Genomic DNA, 14,685 nt, shown 5'->3' on the forward strand with positions numbered 1-14,685 from the left:
GGTTTGACCTATTGTGTCAGTATAAAAAGTATGCCTAACTTTTTACAGCTTTAAGATGCTAAGATGTGTAGCAGAGCAGAAATGTAATGGATAAGTTTATTCTGCAGCACGTTATAATAACCCTCCTACAAGTAAATCTAAACCTCTCTCTCTCTGTGTGCTTTACTTAATGTCCTGTTGTAGAAAATATAGGCAAAGATTTTGTCTCCACCAGCCAGGAAAGCACTCAAATCCAAGCAACATTCTCTGTCCTGAATTATACAACAAACTCTAGATTAATGAATGTGACATCATGAAAAAGTGGCTTCCAATCTCCTAGAGAGTAAAAGCATAAAGAGATAAAGTGCCAGAGAGTGCCAGAGCTTAACAAAGCAAGCATCAGTAACAGCAATGAATTCCAGTGTTATTTTAAATGGCTGTGCTGCACCATCAAGATGAGTTATCCCAGCATGGATTTCTTGGAAGCTGAGGCTATGTGAGGAGAGCCTGTCCAGCTCTGGAAGAATAGCAACTATATTCTACTTTTAACTGATTGATACAATAAAAACTAACTACTAAATATGCTTTAAAACTCTGCTCTAAATGAATTAAAAAGTTGGATTTTTGATTACTTCAAATGCAGCAAAGAAAGGTGGTGGACACTTACTTTCTCAGATGCTCATGCTCCTTCAGAAACAGCTCTGTTCGCCTGTTGTTCACCCCAGAGCCACTCTTGTATGACCTGAAAAGGGAACACAGATACACTGGTAAAAACAATACTTTCACTTTGAATAAGGACACAGATTGAGGAAAGATATGTACAATATTTTCTATTTGGTGAATGTGACAGGGCATGTGAAAACAATGAGAGAATGGCAATTGACTGCATTCAGGAAAAGATGAAATGATGTTATCTAATGCCACATTTCCACTGCATGGTGCAGCACCACCCTCCTCACCTTGACTGGCTCCTTTTTTGATTTCCACTAGAAAAAGCTGTGGATAATATCTGGTAGCTGGCACATATTTTTTTGGTACCAGCAGTTTCAGCTCCAGTTCCAAGAGAACTAATACCCCTTTTCGACCAAAGCAGTTTGAGGGCTGGTTCGCAGTTGGTTCAACTTGCGAACCATGTGAGCCACGTCATTACGTCACTGTTAACGTCTGTATGTCTCTGAACGTAAGATGTTAATGTTGGACTTTGTTGTAAGCTAACTTTAGCACGCTAACGTTAGCACGCTAGCAGTTAAGTCACATTGCAGTTAAACAAATCAGATAAATGAGTCATACACGTTTAAGTTGGTCTCTCTCAATGGAACCAACTTGGTCTTGTTGGTCAAATAACCCCGCCCCAAGCCCCTGACGTGATCGGTTCCAGTTCAAGGCCAGCAAAGAGTTGGTGCCGCTGTTGAACCGGCTCTGGTCAAAAAGCCCTATAAAAAGTGGAGTGAAATCACTGCAGACCACTGAGGGCTCAGAGAGAATCATCACTACTAGACACAGGAAATCCTGCAAAAACCTGCCACTTCTAAATAGCCAAGCTGCTGTCAATAGTGGCTGCTTTTTATTGACTTGCCCCAGATTTTTTTTAATAGCAGTCCACAAAACTAAACTGTACACTATGGCAATTACAATTGGCAAGGTGCAGAAGTTCCTCTTTTTGTATTCTGATAAATTGATTCAGTGACTGCTGTGCTTAATATGTAAAAGAACCTGTTAACAAGAGGTACCGAGTCTGGTCAATCCAAGCAGTGGAAATGATGCTTGATACAAAAACGATCCAAACCTCACAACGATGCTTTGGATACCTCTTAGGTCCTGACAGACAAAGCTGACAGTTAACTGACAGTCGACAGCCAGGATCCTGACCATCAGCTGTAGCTTTTGCAGCATGTCCGGCACTAAAGACTTTTGTCTGTTCAGAGCAGTGGGTGTTGGAGTAACCCACTCAAAGAAAGAGCTATCTAAATGGCAGCCCACCACTTCCTCATTAACAGTCAAAAGACCACAGGGTGAAAATGGTTTGCTAGTTTGTTTTGATGAATGAGGTGACTACCTTCTTTTTACTCACCCGCCCCACTCAACATTAGGGACCTATTAGCACGGTGAAAGGGGTGGGCCTATCTAACTAGCTCACTGTGGCTGATTTTATTTTACTATTCATTGGAACATTTAATCGGATCCACTGACAAAAAGCACTGGTGTAACTGCCGTATAGACCGTTTTTATCAAATAGCCGTAGGCGCCAATACCACTGCATTTACTGCTTTACAGTAAAACCCCTCTTGTGGTTCACCAATGGAAAGCTTTTAATGTGAAGTACGCAGCAGGAAATATTCGGTTCGCATTATCAGCAACTTAACACAACAAATATAGCACCAGAATGATTGTACTAAAAAAACAACCATACATTAAAGACATTCAATCATATTGAAAGATAAACAAATGTTCTTTTTTCTGGAAGAAGCACGTATTAGTTTACAGTAACAGCACGACATGGAAAGGCAGAGATGGTAGCCAGCCAGCCTTGTTCTGGTAGAAATGCCTATCTCACAGCTCTGTATACCACAACACAGCTACAAAATGCCATACTGGGCAGGGGGAAAAGGCTCAAGGCTGCTTGGCCTGTGCTCCTCCTCGACAATGGAGTGGGTGGATGTCTAGACTGGAGTACAATTCTTTTACTATTCCATACATTTCCTTTAAAAGAGACCGGTTACACAAGTTAAAAAAATAAGCAGAAATTAAGTGGTGTTCCCTGTTACTACGCTATGTTGTGGCAGAGCTGTCAAAGTGAATGGATGTGTTGTAAACCTCTCACAGAGCAAACACATCATCCCCATTCTCTTTTGCTTGATGCAGCTCTAGCTATCAGCATCCTTGAACGGCTGACTCCCAGTGCTCTCCTGACTCCCAGTGCTATCCTGGGTTTCTGGTCATTTAACACAACCCCACCCTCATATTGGGTGACAATGAGATAAAGAGGAGAGGTGGAGGGGGGAAGCTGTGAAACATAAGAGTATACACACACACACACACACACACACATACCATAAACATCCTACCCCACCCAGCTTACTGTGAGCAGTCCAAGAACAAATGTGCCTACTTCATCCCCAGTGCGCCATCCAAAGCCACTGAATGGAAATACTATATTCAGTGCACACACAGCATGCTCCACAGTGGCTGCCTTGAGCCCAAGCTGGTCGCCCCACCAGCAGAGCAGAGCTGGTGCCTTTGTGAGGCAAGAATTGCCTGTACTGACAGCCAGCTTCATCACTCCAGCAAGGCTTTTTAAAAGGGCACCAATGTAAATCACAGGCGAGCTGTCATTGTTGTTGCTGACATTTAGAATCAAAGCAGGAGAAGAGGGAGCGTTAGGTCTGAGCTCGCCTCAGCTCTGCTCCATTCTGCTGTTGTGAATGTGGCGGCTTTGTGTGCGTGCATTAAAATATGTATGCAAGCACACTGAAAGATATTGACACAGTTTTTGTCATACTGCTTATTTATGTCCTAGCATAAATGAGAGAGTGTGCGTCATTTCTTTTAATCAGTATGGATTTTTGTGTGGCAGTGTAAACAACCCCGATACACATAAAAATCATCAGTTAACAGCGTCCTGGCCAGGTTTACTCCAAGCCCAAGATCTCTACTGCCCTCTGCCTGACAAAAGGGACAAAGACTCTGCTGCTGCAGAAACAACCATCAATATAGCAATGACATGAAAGCGCACACATATCAGAACCAACTGTCCATAGCATTTTGCTTTCTAAACACAACCTCAACCACAATATAGTTATAAAAAGTGTTACAACTGCGAGAATTACCTGGTGTAAGTGTAGTAACTGCTTGAGTTCCGTAATTAGATTACAAAATAAATGATTGTTACCCATTTCAAATATAATAATAACAGTTATTAATTAAAATAGAGTTACAAAGGGGTTGCATTTGAATATATTCTTTTCAGTAAAAGGCTTATACAGTATGCAGAACATAACAATCATTTCTGTTCTTTTCACTGCAGGAACTTTTGGCATATTTCCAGACAACACTGGCCAGCAGAGCCTTTAGTGTTGCACTTAAATTTGTCCTATCAAGAGTAAGACGGCTTTACAAGGAGGTGTCTCAACGTCCCCACAGCCTCTGCTCATTTCCAGTTTGTGGCTATGTACTGAGATTTTGTGCGTTGTTGATTGGTTCTCTTGGTTTGAATTTGCCTCTAGTCTGTCAGTCAAATCAAATACACATTGATCTAATGGAGTCTGCCATGCCTGCAGCCGGTCTACCACAATAAGGTGGGCGGCCATGGCATCCACAAAAATGCAGAACGATGACAAAAGAACATTGAAATCCACATCAACAGCAAAACAGAACCTGAGGAAACATCTAAGCGACATTACTTGGATGAAGTAATTAAAATTGTTACATTATTTTACATTGTTACAGTTCTTATTTATATTTTTATTTCTATTTCCCTGTTTTAATTGACTGTTTTTACTGTTTTCAATTGTGTCTTGCTGTTTTTAATGTTTATGTAAAGCACTTTGAATTACCTTGTGTTGAATTGTGCTATACAAATAAACTTGCCTTGCCTTGCCTTGCCTTATATTTTTAACAGGGTAATTAGGAATCTTTAACCTATTACATTTCAAAAGTAACCTTCCCAGCACTACTATTAACACACAAATCACAAAATCATAAATGATTGCCCCCCTGCTTCTGTGATGTGGGTAAAATGTGTTTAGTCTTTATTTTTCTAACTGCATTTTTTACTGTTGTAGACCACACTTCTATGTAAACTTGTAAAACTGTGATTTTCTCTGTACGCAACTCTGAAAATATCAGGCAGTTCAACAGATCAAGTCTTGAAAAATAATACGCTCGCCTTCCAGCTGTCCAGGATCGATTGCTTTCATATATTCTCAAGTTCTACCATATCACGTTCCCATGCCCCACCAGCAAAGGTTAATAGGGAGGTTAGGAGCAAATTGCTCTTCAAAAGAAATTGTCTTGTGTAAAGCATGACTCAACATCTCATTGCACTGCGCCACAGCAGCAGCAGCAGTAATTCCCCTACCTGTAAGCTCAAACGGCCCCCTCATTAGTAGCTCCCGGGCACATTAGTCATCGTTAGCCCGAGCAATGGGTCAACAAGACTGGCTCATTATTATGCATTAGTTTCATCAGCAGTAAGCCTATTAGTGGCACTCCTTAGTAATGTGATTTAATGAGAAGATTGAGGGAACTGTTGCATGTAGTGCTGATTTCATGTGGTGTTATCAACTGTTTAGAAACACGGTTATAATGTGACTGCTAATGTGCTTCATGAATTCAAATTATCTTTAGACATTAGTAGCCTGGTGGTGCATTGATACAATTAGTTTTAAAATAGGTCAACCTGAAGAATACAATTACTTGTGGAATATGAAACAATGCACTATCACAAGAGACAATTATATTTTGTCTATTTACATATATAGAAAGAAAGATGTTCAAGGGGAAAATATGATCATCCTGAGGGGCAACACTGATCAGAAAAGTGAAGCTAATGCAAAACTGTCCGAAACCTGCATTCTTTATATTGGCCAGCAGGGGGCGACTCCGGTGGTTGCAAAAGAAAACCAATTTCAAGTCAACTTTAATGCAGCGTTCATTTTGTAAATTATGGTCCCATTTAGAGTAAAAAGAAGATTAGGCTATCTTGTGTTCAACTGTTGATATCCTGTTTTATTTCCCCCAAATCAAATGCGTACAAGTTGGTTTATGGTTACTCTGATATAACATTTTACAAGTAAAAAACACTGAGAATTGAAGAAATCAGATTATATAATAATATAAGGACTGACCTTCAACTGGGTTAATAAGAAGGAGTTATGATAAAGAGTGACTGTGAGGCCGAAGAAACGTGTTTGATTTTCATCATCCGCTGACTATCTGCATACTAGATGGATGGAAAGGGATCAATAGGAATCCTGCAGTGCTCACCATATGCTCACTGCTGCGTCTTACAGATCAATAAGCCATTACAAAAAAAAAAAAAAAGAGTCATGGTCTGGGGGAGCCTCCATCTCATTTCAATACAATCACTCACAACTGAGCCAATCTGAGCAGAGGACACACTTTCTCAATACAAGGCCAAAGAGGCCATGAATCTTCTTAGGTTTTAATGGCCAACATTCCTCAGGACTGTGCCAAGTGGAAGTCAAGGTTCAGCCATCTCTCTGAGGTATAAGGTCTACAACATATAGGCATTGTGAATAATGCTTGGCAGTTTTTATTCCTCCAACGCCACAAAGGGCAAACACAGGCCATGCATCAAATGACAATAATATTTATTTTGTATGCAATACCAAGAAAAGTTTAGTGTGGGCGAGACAATGTGTGTTGGTTCTGCCCACTCATTTACTGTACCGTCACTATTCAAAGCGTTTAATGAGTTATCAATAGTTATGTGCATTGAGATTGCATTTTACAGTGTGAATAATAAAGAGAGCCCATACTCTCATAACTGTGAACACCTTATGGCTGCATGGCCATAAGGTGGTGTGACTGGGTACTCACTCAATGTCTTTCCTGACAGACCCCAGCAGGTCTTCCCTTTCTCGGATGGCCAAAAAGTTGCCTTTGGTTTTGTGGAATTCATGTGTGTAATCCTGCAGAAAAAAACAAATCAAGGTTAAAATGGAGAAGGCGTGGAGGAAAAACAAACATCCAACAAGAGGACAAACTGGAAACATAATCTGCAGGGCATTTAGTAAAGTTTATTTACAGAGTGTTCTAAAGGTAAAAAAAAAAACACGTAGACAGAATACATAAAGGATATAGACAATATATGACCTGAAGGATGTCTCTGTGCCTCTGGAGAGTGTGCATGAGTGCAGCATTGAGAGAAGCTGTGCCCGGGGTGTTGGTGTACTCCGCCATCTTGTCATTCACTGCAGTCAACTGACAGAGATGGAAAATGAATTAATTGAAATGAGATCAGCAGATAAGGTATTAAAGACCCCAAAATAATCTAATTTCAACATGGCACATTTGTAAAACATATTAACACACATATGAGTTGTGTCTATTTAAGTATGTACACTTTATATGGATAATAAAGTTTTCGTATTCGTATAGGGTTGTCTTTCATGCCAAACAGATGACGAAATACATTATATGGATAAATGCATTGGACCCTTTTGAGATGAGATTTACTATCAATTATGTAGCAGTTTGTTTTGACCTACATCTCTTGTAATTGTGTCATTAACTTATCAAATGAATACTATTAAATTATATTCTTGTTATGATCTCTTGTTCCTTGCGAAGTGTGCCCGGGGACCACCAAACCAGCAATGAAATTATGGGTCATTTTTTAATTAAACTGAGTCAAACACATTAAAACACTTAAGGCTCTAATTCAAATCATGTGAAAAAGTGGAGCCTGCAGTCTTTCCTTGATGAAAGACAAGATCCATGGCATAAATCCAGTGCTGTTCTTATTACAGTCTTTTTGCTGGCCTTTCACGGGCCACTGGCCCATGAGAATTTACTTACTTTGGCCAGCAGCTGCTCAATCTCCACTGACATGGTGTCAAACATCCTGTCTTGGGTAGAGTTGTTTAGCAGTGGGGTGGTGTCTGACCTTGAGAAGGAAAAACAAAAAATGAGGAAGAATTAGAAAGGAGACTTAAAGTTGTGTGTTGGTGCTTGCTACTTTTTACAATTGTTTAAAAAGAAGACTGTTTACAGATTTCTTGCGTCTAAATATTACAAAATATACTGATATTTATTATAACTGATATGTTGACATTAAAGGAATACCGTTTGTGTGAAGAATGAAAATAAGAGTTGAATCAGTAATTACTGATAATAAACTTTAATGAGTAATGTTCGTGTAAAATGCCTTACTAACATCATCCACATTCAGTAGAAACCAAAGCAGACAAGACATTCATCGGGACAAAATACAGCCATCCCTCCACTCATGGATCATAAGATTGATTGACAGTATTTCAGATTAAATTATACGGGTAGTTAAGGGTTTCTTAGCTGGTGATGGTTTAATAAATGTCCCATGTAAGGATTCATCAGTAGAAGTGTATTCTTATTGTTACTTGGGGCATCAAACCAGAAGCACTTGGCAGAAAATAATATTCTATTTACAGATGACTCCTTCTACCAAAATTGTTTTCAAGAATAAAGATGTGCTATAACTCAAAGTTTCATCCTTACAAGTTGCAAGTAGTGGCTTAATTTCCCAAAAGAAACAAAAAGGTGTTCGATAATAAAATCTCCAAAGGGAAGTTCTCCTTAACCTGCGGTACTTCTATGGAATTTTTGCTAGTGATCAACTTAAGTTGGTATGTTTTCCATGTATTGTTCATAGATACTTCCTTCCTGCAGCCAACACTTTCCTGCATTGGCAAGCCTTCCCCCGCATATCCAGGCGCTCTGACCGCTACAACTTAATGATCCTTGACATTGTTAAATAAATGTTGGAATAATTGTGACCAGAAAATGCTTTTTGCCTTGTAGTGTGTTCTTCTTTCATTCTCATTAAATCAAGGACATGTATATTCATCATGCAGTCATGAGTACAAATGAGGGGGGCTTAAATTACTTAGAGAACCAACTAACAATGACTGTCGTTATCAATTAATCTGAAGATTATTCATTAATTCAAACATTCATTATCCTTAACCGCCTATCCAAACTTGGGTCGCGGTGGGCTGGAGCCGATCCCAGCTGACATTCGGCGAGAGGCGGGGTACATCTGGACACGTCGCCAAACTATCACAGAGCTGACACATACAGACAGACAACCATTCATGCTCTCATTTTCTCCTACGGGCAATTGAGAGTCGCAAATTAAAGCTAAGCTGCATGTCTTTGGACTGTGGGAGGAAGCTGGAGGACCCAGAGAGAACCCACGCGTACACTGGGAGAATATACAAACTCCACAGAGAAGAGCCACAAGTCAGATTCAAACCGAACCACGACACTACAACACTGTGTAGCCCGTTAAAATTCCTCGTATATTCTAAACATCAATACACAATCCATTAATATTTAGTGTGTCATCATATATGACATAGTAAAGCAGCAAATCATTACATTTGAGAAGCTGAAATCTTCCTTAAAATATGAAAAAAAAAAGCATTTAGAATTATGAATCACATTTTAAAATAGTTGCAGATAATATCTGTTGATAAACTAATTATATATATTAATCATCTGTGCAATATTTCAGACTCTGTTGCTAACTTTTGGGGTGCAATAATTAATTTACATATTTGGACACTTTTATTTTTATACAAGTTTATATTTATTGTAACAGTCCACAGTATTTGTTTATTAACAGGTACTGCTCACCAGTTCTGTGTTTTGTGTACTGCGGTAGCCAAGCAATGATATTTCGTTGCCAGATTCACTGTTGTGTTTTTGTGCAATGACAATAAAGAAAGTCTAAGTCTAAGTCTAATTGATTATTAAGTTATTTCAGGTCTAACATTTATATTTCAACCGCAGCATCGAGACAACTCAACCGTTCTGTCTCTATCAGGTCAAATGTCTTCTTGCCTTGATTTGCCTGGTAGCTGTCAAAACCAGTTTGACTTGCTGTGTGTACTTGGAGTTGTTAGTTAACCGTGTAGTCTCCAGTAAAGCTACCTTTGCCGCTTCTGAACATGTCATCAGATCTTTATGACTGTGCAGATGTGACAGATCTTACGTGTCTCCTCTACGTCCATCCCTGGAGCTGCTGTAGCTGGTGCACAGTTTGCTGAAGGAGACCAACTTCAGGTCGAGTTCATTCTCCAACTGTCTGGCCTGCTTTCGCAGATCTGTAACAGGGACAGAGAGACAGAGACGGAGACAAAAACAGAGACATTCAAATTTTATTTTTTTGGCAATGCTATGTTATGAACTCATTTGTACCACTGGAGTGAGCTGAACGAGCTAACTTAACCCTCTAGAGTCCATGAAAGCACCGGCATATTACTTCTTCATGATGTGAGGACATAAAAATGAAGCAACATTGAGCAGTGGTGGAAGAAGTATTAGGATCCCTTACTTAAGTAAAAGTACTAATAAAACACTGTGAATTTACTCCACTACAAGTAAAAGCCCTGCATTCAAAACATACTGAAGTAAAAGTACAAAAGTATCAGCACCAAAATGTACTTAAAGTATCAAAAGTAAAAGTACTCGTTATGCAGAATGGACCCACTCAGATTGTTATATATGTTCTAAATATATTATAAGATTATTTGTGTTGATGCATTTATATAAGTAGCATTTTAATGTTGTCCAGATAGGACTAATTTTAACTACTGAACACACTGTTATGTTTTATAAATTTGTAATCTAAATGTAGTGGAGTAGAAGTATAAAGTTACATAAAATGGAAATACTCAACTAAAGTACAAGTAACTCAAAATTGTACTTAAGTACAGTACTTGAGTAAATGTACTTAGTTACTTCCCACCACTGACATTGAGTCTCTCCATCAGCTGCCCTCTAAAGTTCTGGCTTGAAACTCCATACCAGATTTTTTTTTTTGATGATATTCTGCCAAGTAAATCCGGAGATAATGTCAAATATATTTAGTATAAAAATATAGAACAAGAGATTATCCTCATTTCACCTGTTATATGTAATATCTGCAACCTGTATTTATGTTTGTAACATTAAAATTCTATGTATTGCAATATAATTTTCAAGATCCGATTTTATGTTTTCCTTTGTTTCTTTTGGGTTCAAAATTTTGATCCAGTAAGTCAAAGTTAAAAATGAATTTATCATGACATATAGGTGAGGTAACGCTGAAAAAACTGATACCAACATGGCATGGTGAAGATTTTTAAACAGATTTTTTTAACGGACATAATAGCCAAAGATTTCACAGGGTTAAATAAACCGAGGGAGAGATAAAGAAACCAGTTTCAACTAATAACCCTCTAATTGGTGTAACAGCTGACACAACGCACTGTCAATATGTGTAGTTGATGAACCGTTTAGAGAGGCCACACAGATTTAACAGCTTAAAGAATAGTGTGATTTACAACGCGATATGTTGGCTAGCTTGTTGGGTGCTGGTCGTTGTAGAGACACGTATGTGTTTAGACCGTGGATAAGAGCCAAACACGCCGATAGTCACACTGGCAAATGAATAGCTGGAAATATAAATACTGCTCTACATGTTGCCTTTCTTGCTGTTTTCTTAAATCGTGTCTAATTTCGCTGTCTTACCTTCCCAGTAGTTGCTGCCTCCTATACCCGCCATCTTTGTTGTCCTGCGACGTCACCCAGTTCCGGGATGCGTCACGTGACAGAAGAAGACGTTTCACTCAGCGAAACAAAAAAAAAAGAGTTTTAATGGCCCTCAGCTGAGACTTTCAGGCAGCACAACACCCTGGGCTCCACAAGTAACAGCCCCAGGAATATAAACAGCGCCACCTAGAGGCCATGTGGGCCCGCTACAATAGGTTTCAACTATTATAGCTGTGTTTTCCTTCTTCTAAACTACTTTAACTGCTCCTTGATGGGGAGCAGTTTTACCACCACATAATAACAGTATTGGTCATTTGCACAACAACTGCAGATTTGCGCTGTTTTTCTTATTATCGTCACCCTGTTAAAATAATCGCCTCACTCATTTTTCAAGTTTTGCAGGAAACACAAAAACTTCACCAAAAGTGTACTCAAAAAGGATGTAACAAAGGATGGCTATTGGCATAGCAATAACACTGTGTGTAAATTATGTAACTTAAGTGAAATAAATGAGTTAGGCAATTTTTTGAACATGCCTTTGTGACTTAAGATATGGTAACGCTTTATTTTGAAGGTGTCTACATAAGAGTCACACAAGCCTGTCAGAAACATGACATGACAAGTATCATGAGCATTAATGTTACTTCAAAGTGTCATTAATGTTCATGACACATCCCATGTCATGTTTATGACAAGCTCATGTCACTCTTATGTAGACACCTTCAAAATAAAGTGTTACCATATCTTGCTTAAGTCACAAAGGCATGTTCAAAAAATTGCCTAAGCTACATTTTATTTTGACTTAGGCATAATAAATCTGCTTAAGTCACACATTTGACATAGGCCATTATCTTAAAGGGGTTAAATTACATGATCTGATCAAATGAGGATGTAGGCGATTTTACCATAGGTGGCCGGTGTCATGAGGAGAAGATTTAGGGAAAAAAAAAACAATTTTGACAAAAAATGACTTAGGCAATTATTTTACCAGTGTGACGTTATGTATTTTGTATATACCTCTGGCGTTTTTCTTATTTGTTTTGTTTTTTTATTCTATTTCATTGTAGATGTTAATTCCAAAGGGGTGATTTATCACTGGTTCAGAGAAAAAAGTATTGAAAAAAGGGTAAGAGTGGGGGAAAAAAATAAACCTTATATTCTGAAGAAAGCTTGAGCAGATCTCAAAGCAGAGTTCTAAACATTTAGTTAATTCTGATATACAATGTAGTTATAGTTGGTACTGATGTTGTAAATAATTGTGAAGACAAGACATGTTGTATGTATACGTACAGTAGGGATATCTGGTCAATATAAAGTTAGATAAAAGGGTGCTTGCAGGAGCATTTAGAATTTGCAGTGTTTGTGGTCAAAGGTCAAATTCTGTTCCCCTCATTGTCATGAAAATGTGACTGTTAGATTATAATCTAAGCGATGATATGTGCCTTCATGATATTCAGCAGAGGTTACCTTCTTTTACACTGGATCTTTATGTAAAATGGTGAAAAATCTCAATAAAAGTATAATGATTGAAACATGTCAGATGGTTTAAATTAATGAATAGCATTAATAGATGATTCAAAAAATGGGAAACAATTTATTTGTGGCACACTTTTTAAGCAACACACGTTTTAATCTTTGGGTTTAGAGGAAGGTATCAAGTGTTTGCAAGTCAAAAGGCTCAAGTCCAAGTGAAATCATGACTCGTTGGTGTTAAAGTCCAAGTCGAGTTGCAAGTCTTCTTAGATTTTGTCCAGTCTAAAGTTATTAAATGTTATTCAAATCTGGCTTGAGCCTAAACATCTTGTAACTCAAGTCCACATATCTGCAATATATTATTAGTCAATTTATGTGATTTTTAATTTTGGTTTTGTATTTTTGTACTCAGTTCAACTCTTTATATGTATAACACCTTCAGTTTCATGTTCAAGGACATGTTAATTATTAAAACTAGCACAATGCAACACAAAAGCAAGAGATGTTGTGAGGTGTTTATTTCATGTTTCATGGGTTTTTGTGCATGTTAGCATGTCATGATCACACAGAGGATTTTATTAAATGTTTTGCTGTGTGTATGGTTAACATGAATTGCATTTATTTTCCCCATTCACAATTGGCAAACATTATTTACAGTTGAGTCCAGTTGATATAAAATATTCACACTAACACAGCGTGAGTCAGACACACGCTCAGCTTTCAAAACCCATACAAACACATTCACAGATAGTGTAAGAGAGAAAAATAATATACAAAACTGTCACTCCACACAGATATCAGCTTCAAGTTCACTGATGACAGCTGCATTTCTTAAAAGGAAAAGGAAATAAACACTTCTCAAAGTAACTGCAAATCAAGGCAAATTCCTTAGTGGACAGTGTATTCCTTCAAAAAATTCAATGAAAAAAACCTGCATTGCAATACAAAATAAAGAGCCACATGATGTTAATGATCCAGTGCATTGATTTTAATTTAGTTTGGAATGATTACAAGCAGACTTCCAATGTAGAAATTATTGTCAAACCACCACCAAGTTTGGTTTTTGGCAGTTCAAGTTAAATTCTATGCCGTGTTGCATATTTCAGCACAGGATTACCAACAGAGAGGTCATACTTCTAATATTGCTCCAATTTACTTGCATGTATGCACACACACATGCTCCCAAGATTTGTCCATATAACCCACTCAAATGGAAGTGTCATCCAGTGACTAATGAGCTTCTTTAACACGTGAGAGAAATGGCAAATTACTGTTATCACTCCGCAACAGACTGCTCTGTTCTTTGAAGTCACTAAGGCAATCTGTCAGTAGCCTGTTTTTCAGCACCCTGAGAGTAGTGCATATTATATTTACACTTGAAGCTTTTTGTGACTCATTTGCTACTTTCAACCACATCTAAAACAAATGGATTATGATCCATTTGCCTTTTATTTTACAAGAAGTTTGCAAAAAAAACGCTGATTTTTCTCTACACTGGACATTTAAATCATGTAGCACTTGTGGCTCTGATATTGATCTGCCGACAGTGATCATTAATGGACGGACAAACAGTTTGAAGTATTGTTTAGTGGGAAAATAAACATTCAAATCCATTCACATAACTGATATTCCTCAGACATGGTGAGTATGCATATCCTCAATCAAAAACAGGACACAGACTCAACTTTCCAAGTACAGACAGTTTGAAAATATACTACAACCTAGTGTTAAAACAAAAAGGGAAAAACCAAAAATACATTCTTTTCATGTTTACATATTTAGAGATTCATAGTTTGATTTCTTGGCCAATGATGTGGGATGATATTTGCCTTCTATTTTTTGCAGGTTGCCTCCGTTAGAGCAACCTGCACTTACCGGGAAGGGTTTCATTCAGACATTTTATTGGTAACAGATTCTCCCTGATGGTTAAAGCTTTTGAGAAGCTCACTCCCATGATGATGAGGATGATGATGA

The 14,685-nt window shown here is 38.1% G+C and overlaps 1 protein-coding gene across 1 annotated transcript in view; it reads right to left on the bottom strand.

The window, feature by feature from the left end:
• gosr1 (golgi SNAP receptor complex member 1) overlaps positions 1-11,318 on the bottom strand; it is a 28,582-nt gene extending 17,264 nt beyond the window's left edge. The window contains exons 1-6 of the mRNA XM_059330907.1: positions 11,218-11,318; positions 9,698-9,809; positions 7,522-7,609; positions 6,817-6,924; positions 6,541-6,632; positions 647-721 (exon numbers count right to left, since the gene is read on the bottom strand). Coding sequence (XP_059186890.1) covers positions 647-721; positions 6,541-6,632; positions 6,817-6,924; positions 7,522-7,609; positions 9,698-9,809; positions 11,218-11,251 — 509 coding nt within the window. The 5' untranslated portion in view covers positions 11,252-11,318. The remainder of the gene's footprint in view (positions 1-646; positions 722-6,540; positions 6,633-6,816; positions 6,925-7,521; positions 7,610-9,697; positions 9,810-11,217) is intronic.
• Positions 11,319-14,685: the final 3,367 nt, after the last annotated feature.

Source organism: Centropristis striata, chromosome 4 (assembly GCF_030273125.1).
Source record: "Centropristis striata isolate RG_2023a ecotype Rhode Island chromosome 4, C.striata_1.0, whole genome shotgun sequence".
In the NCBI taxonomy this organism is placed as follows: Eukaryota; Metazoa; Chordata; class Actinopteri; order Perciformes; family Serranidae; genus Centropristis; species Centropristis striata.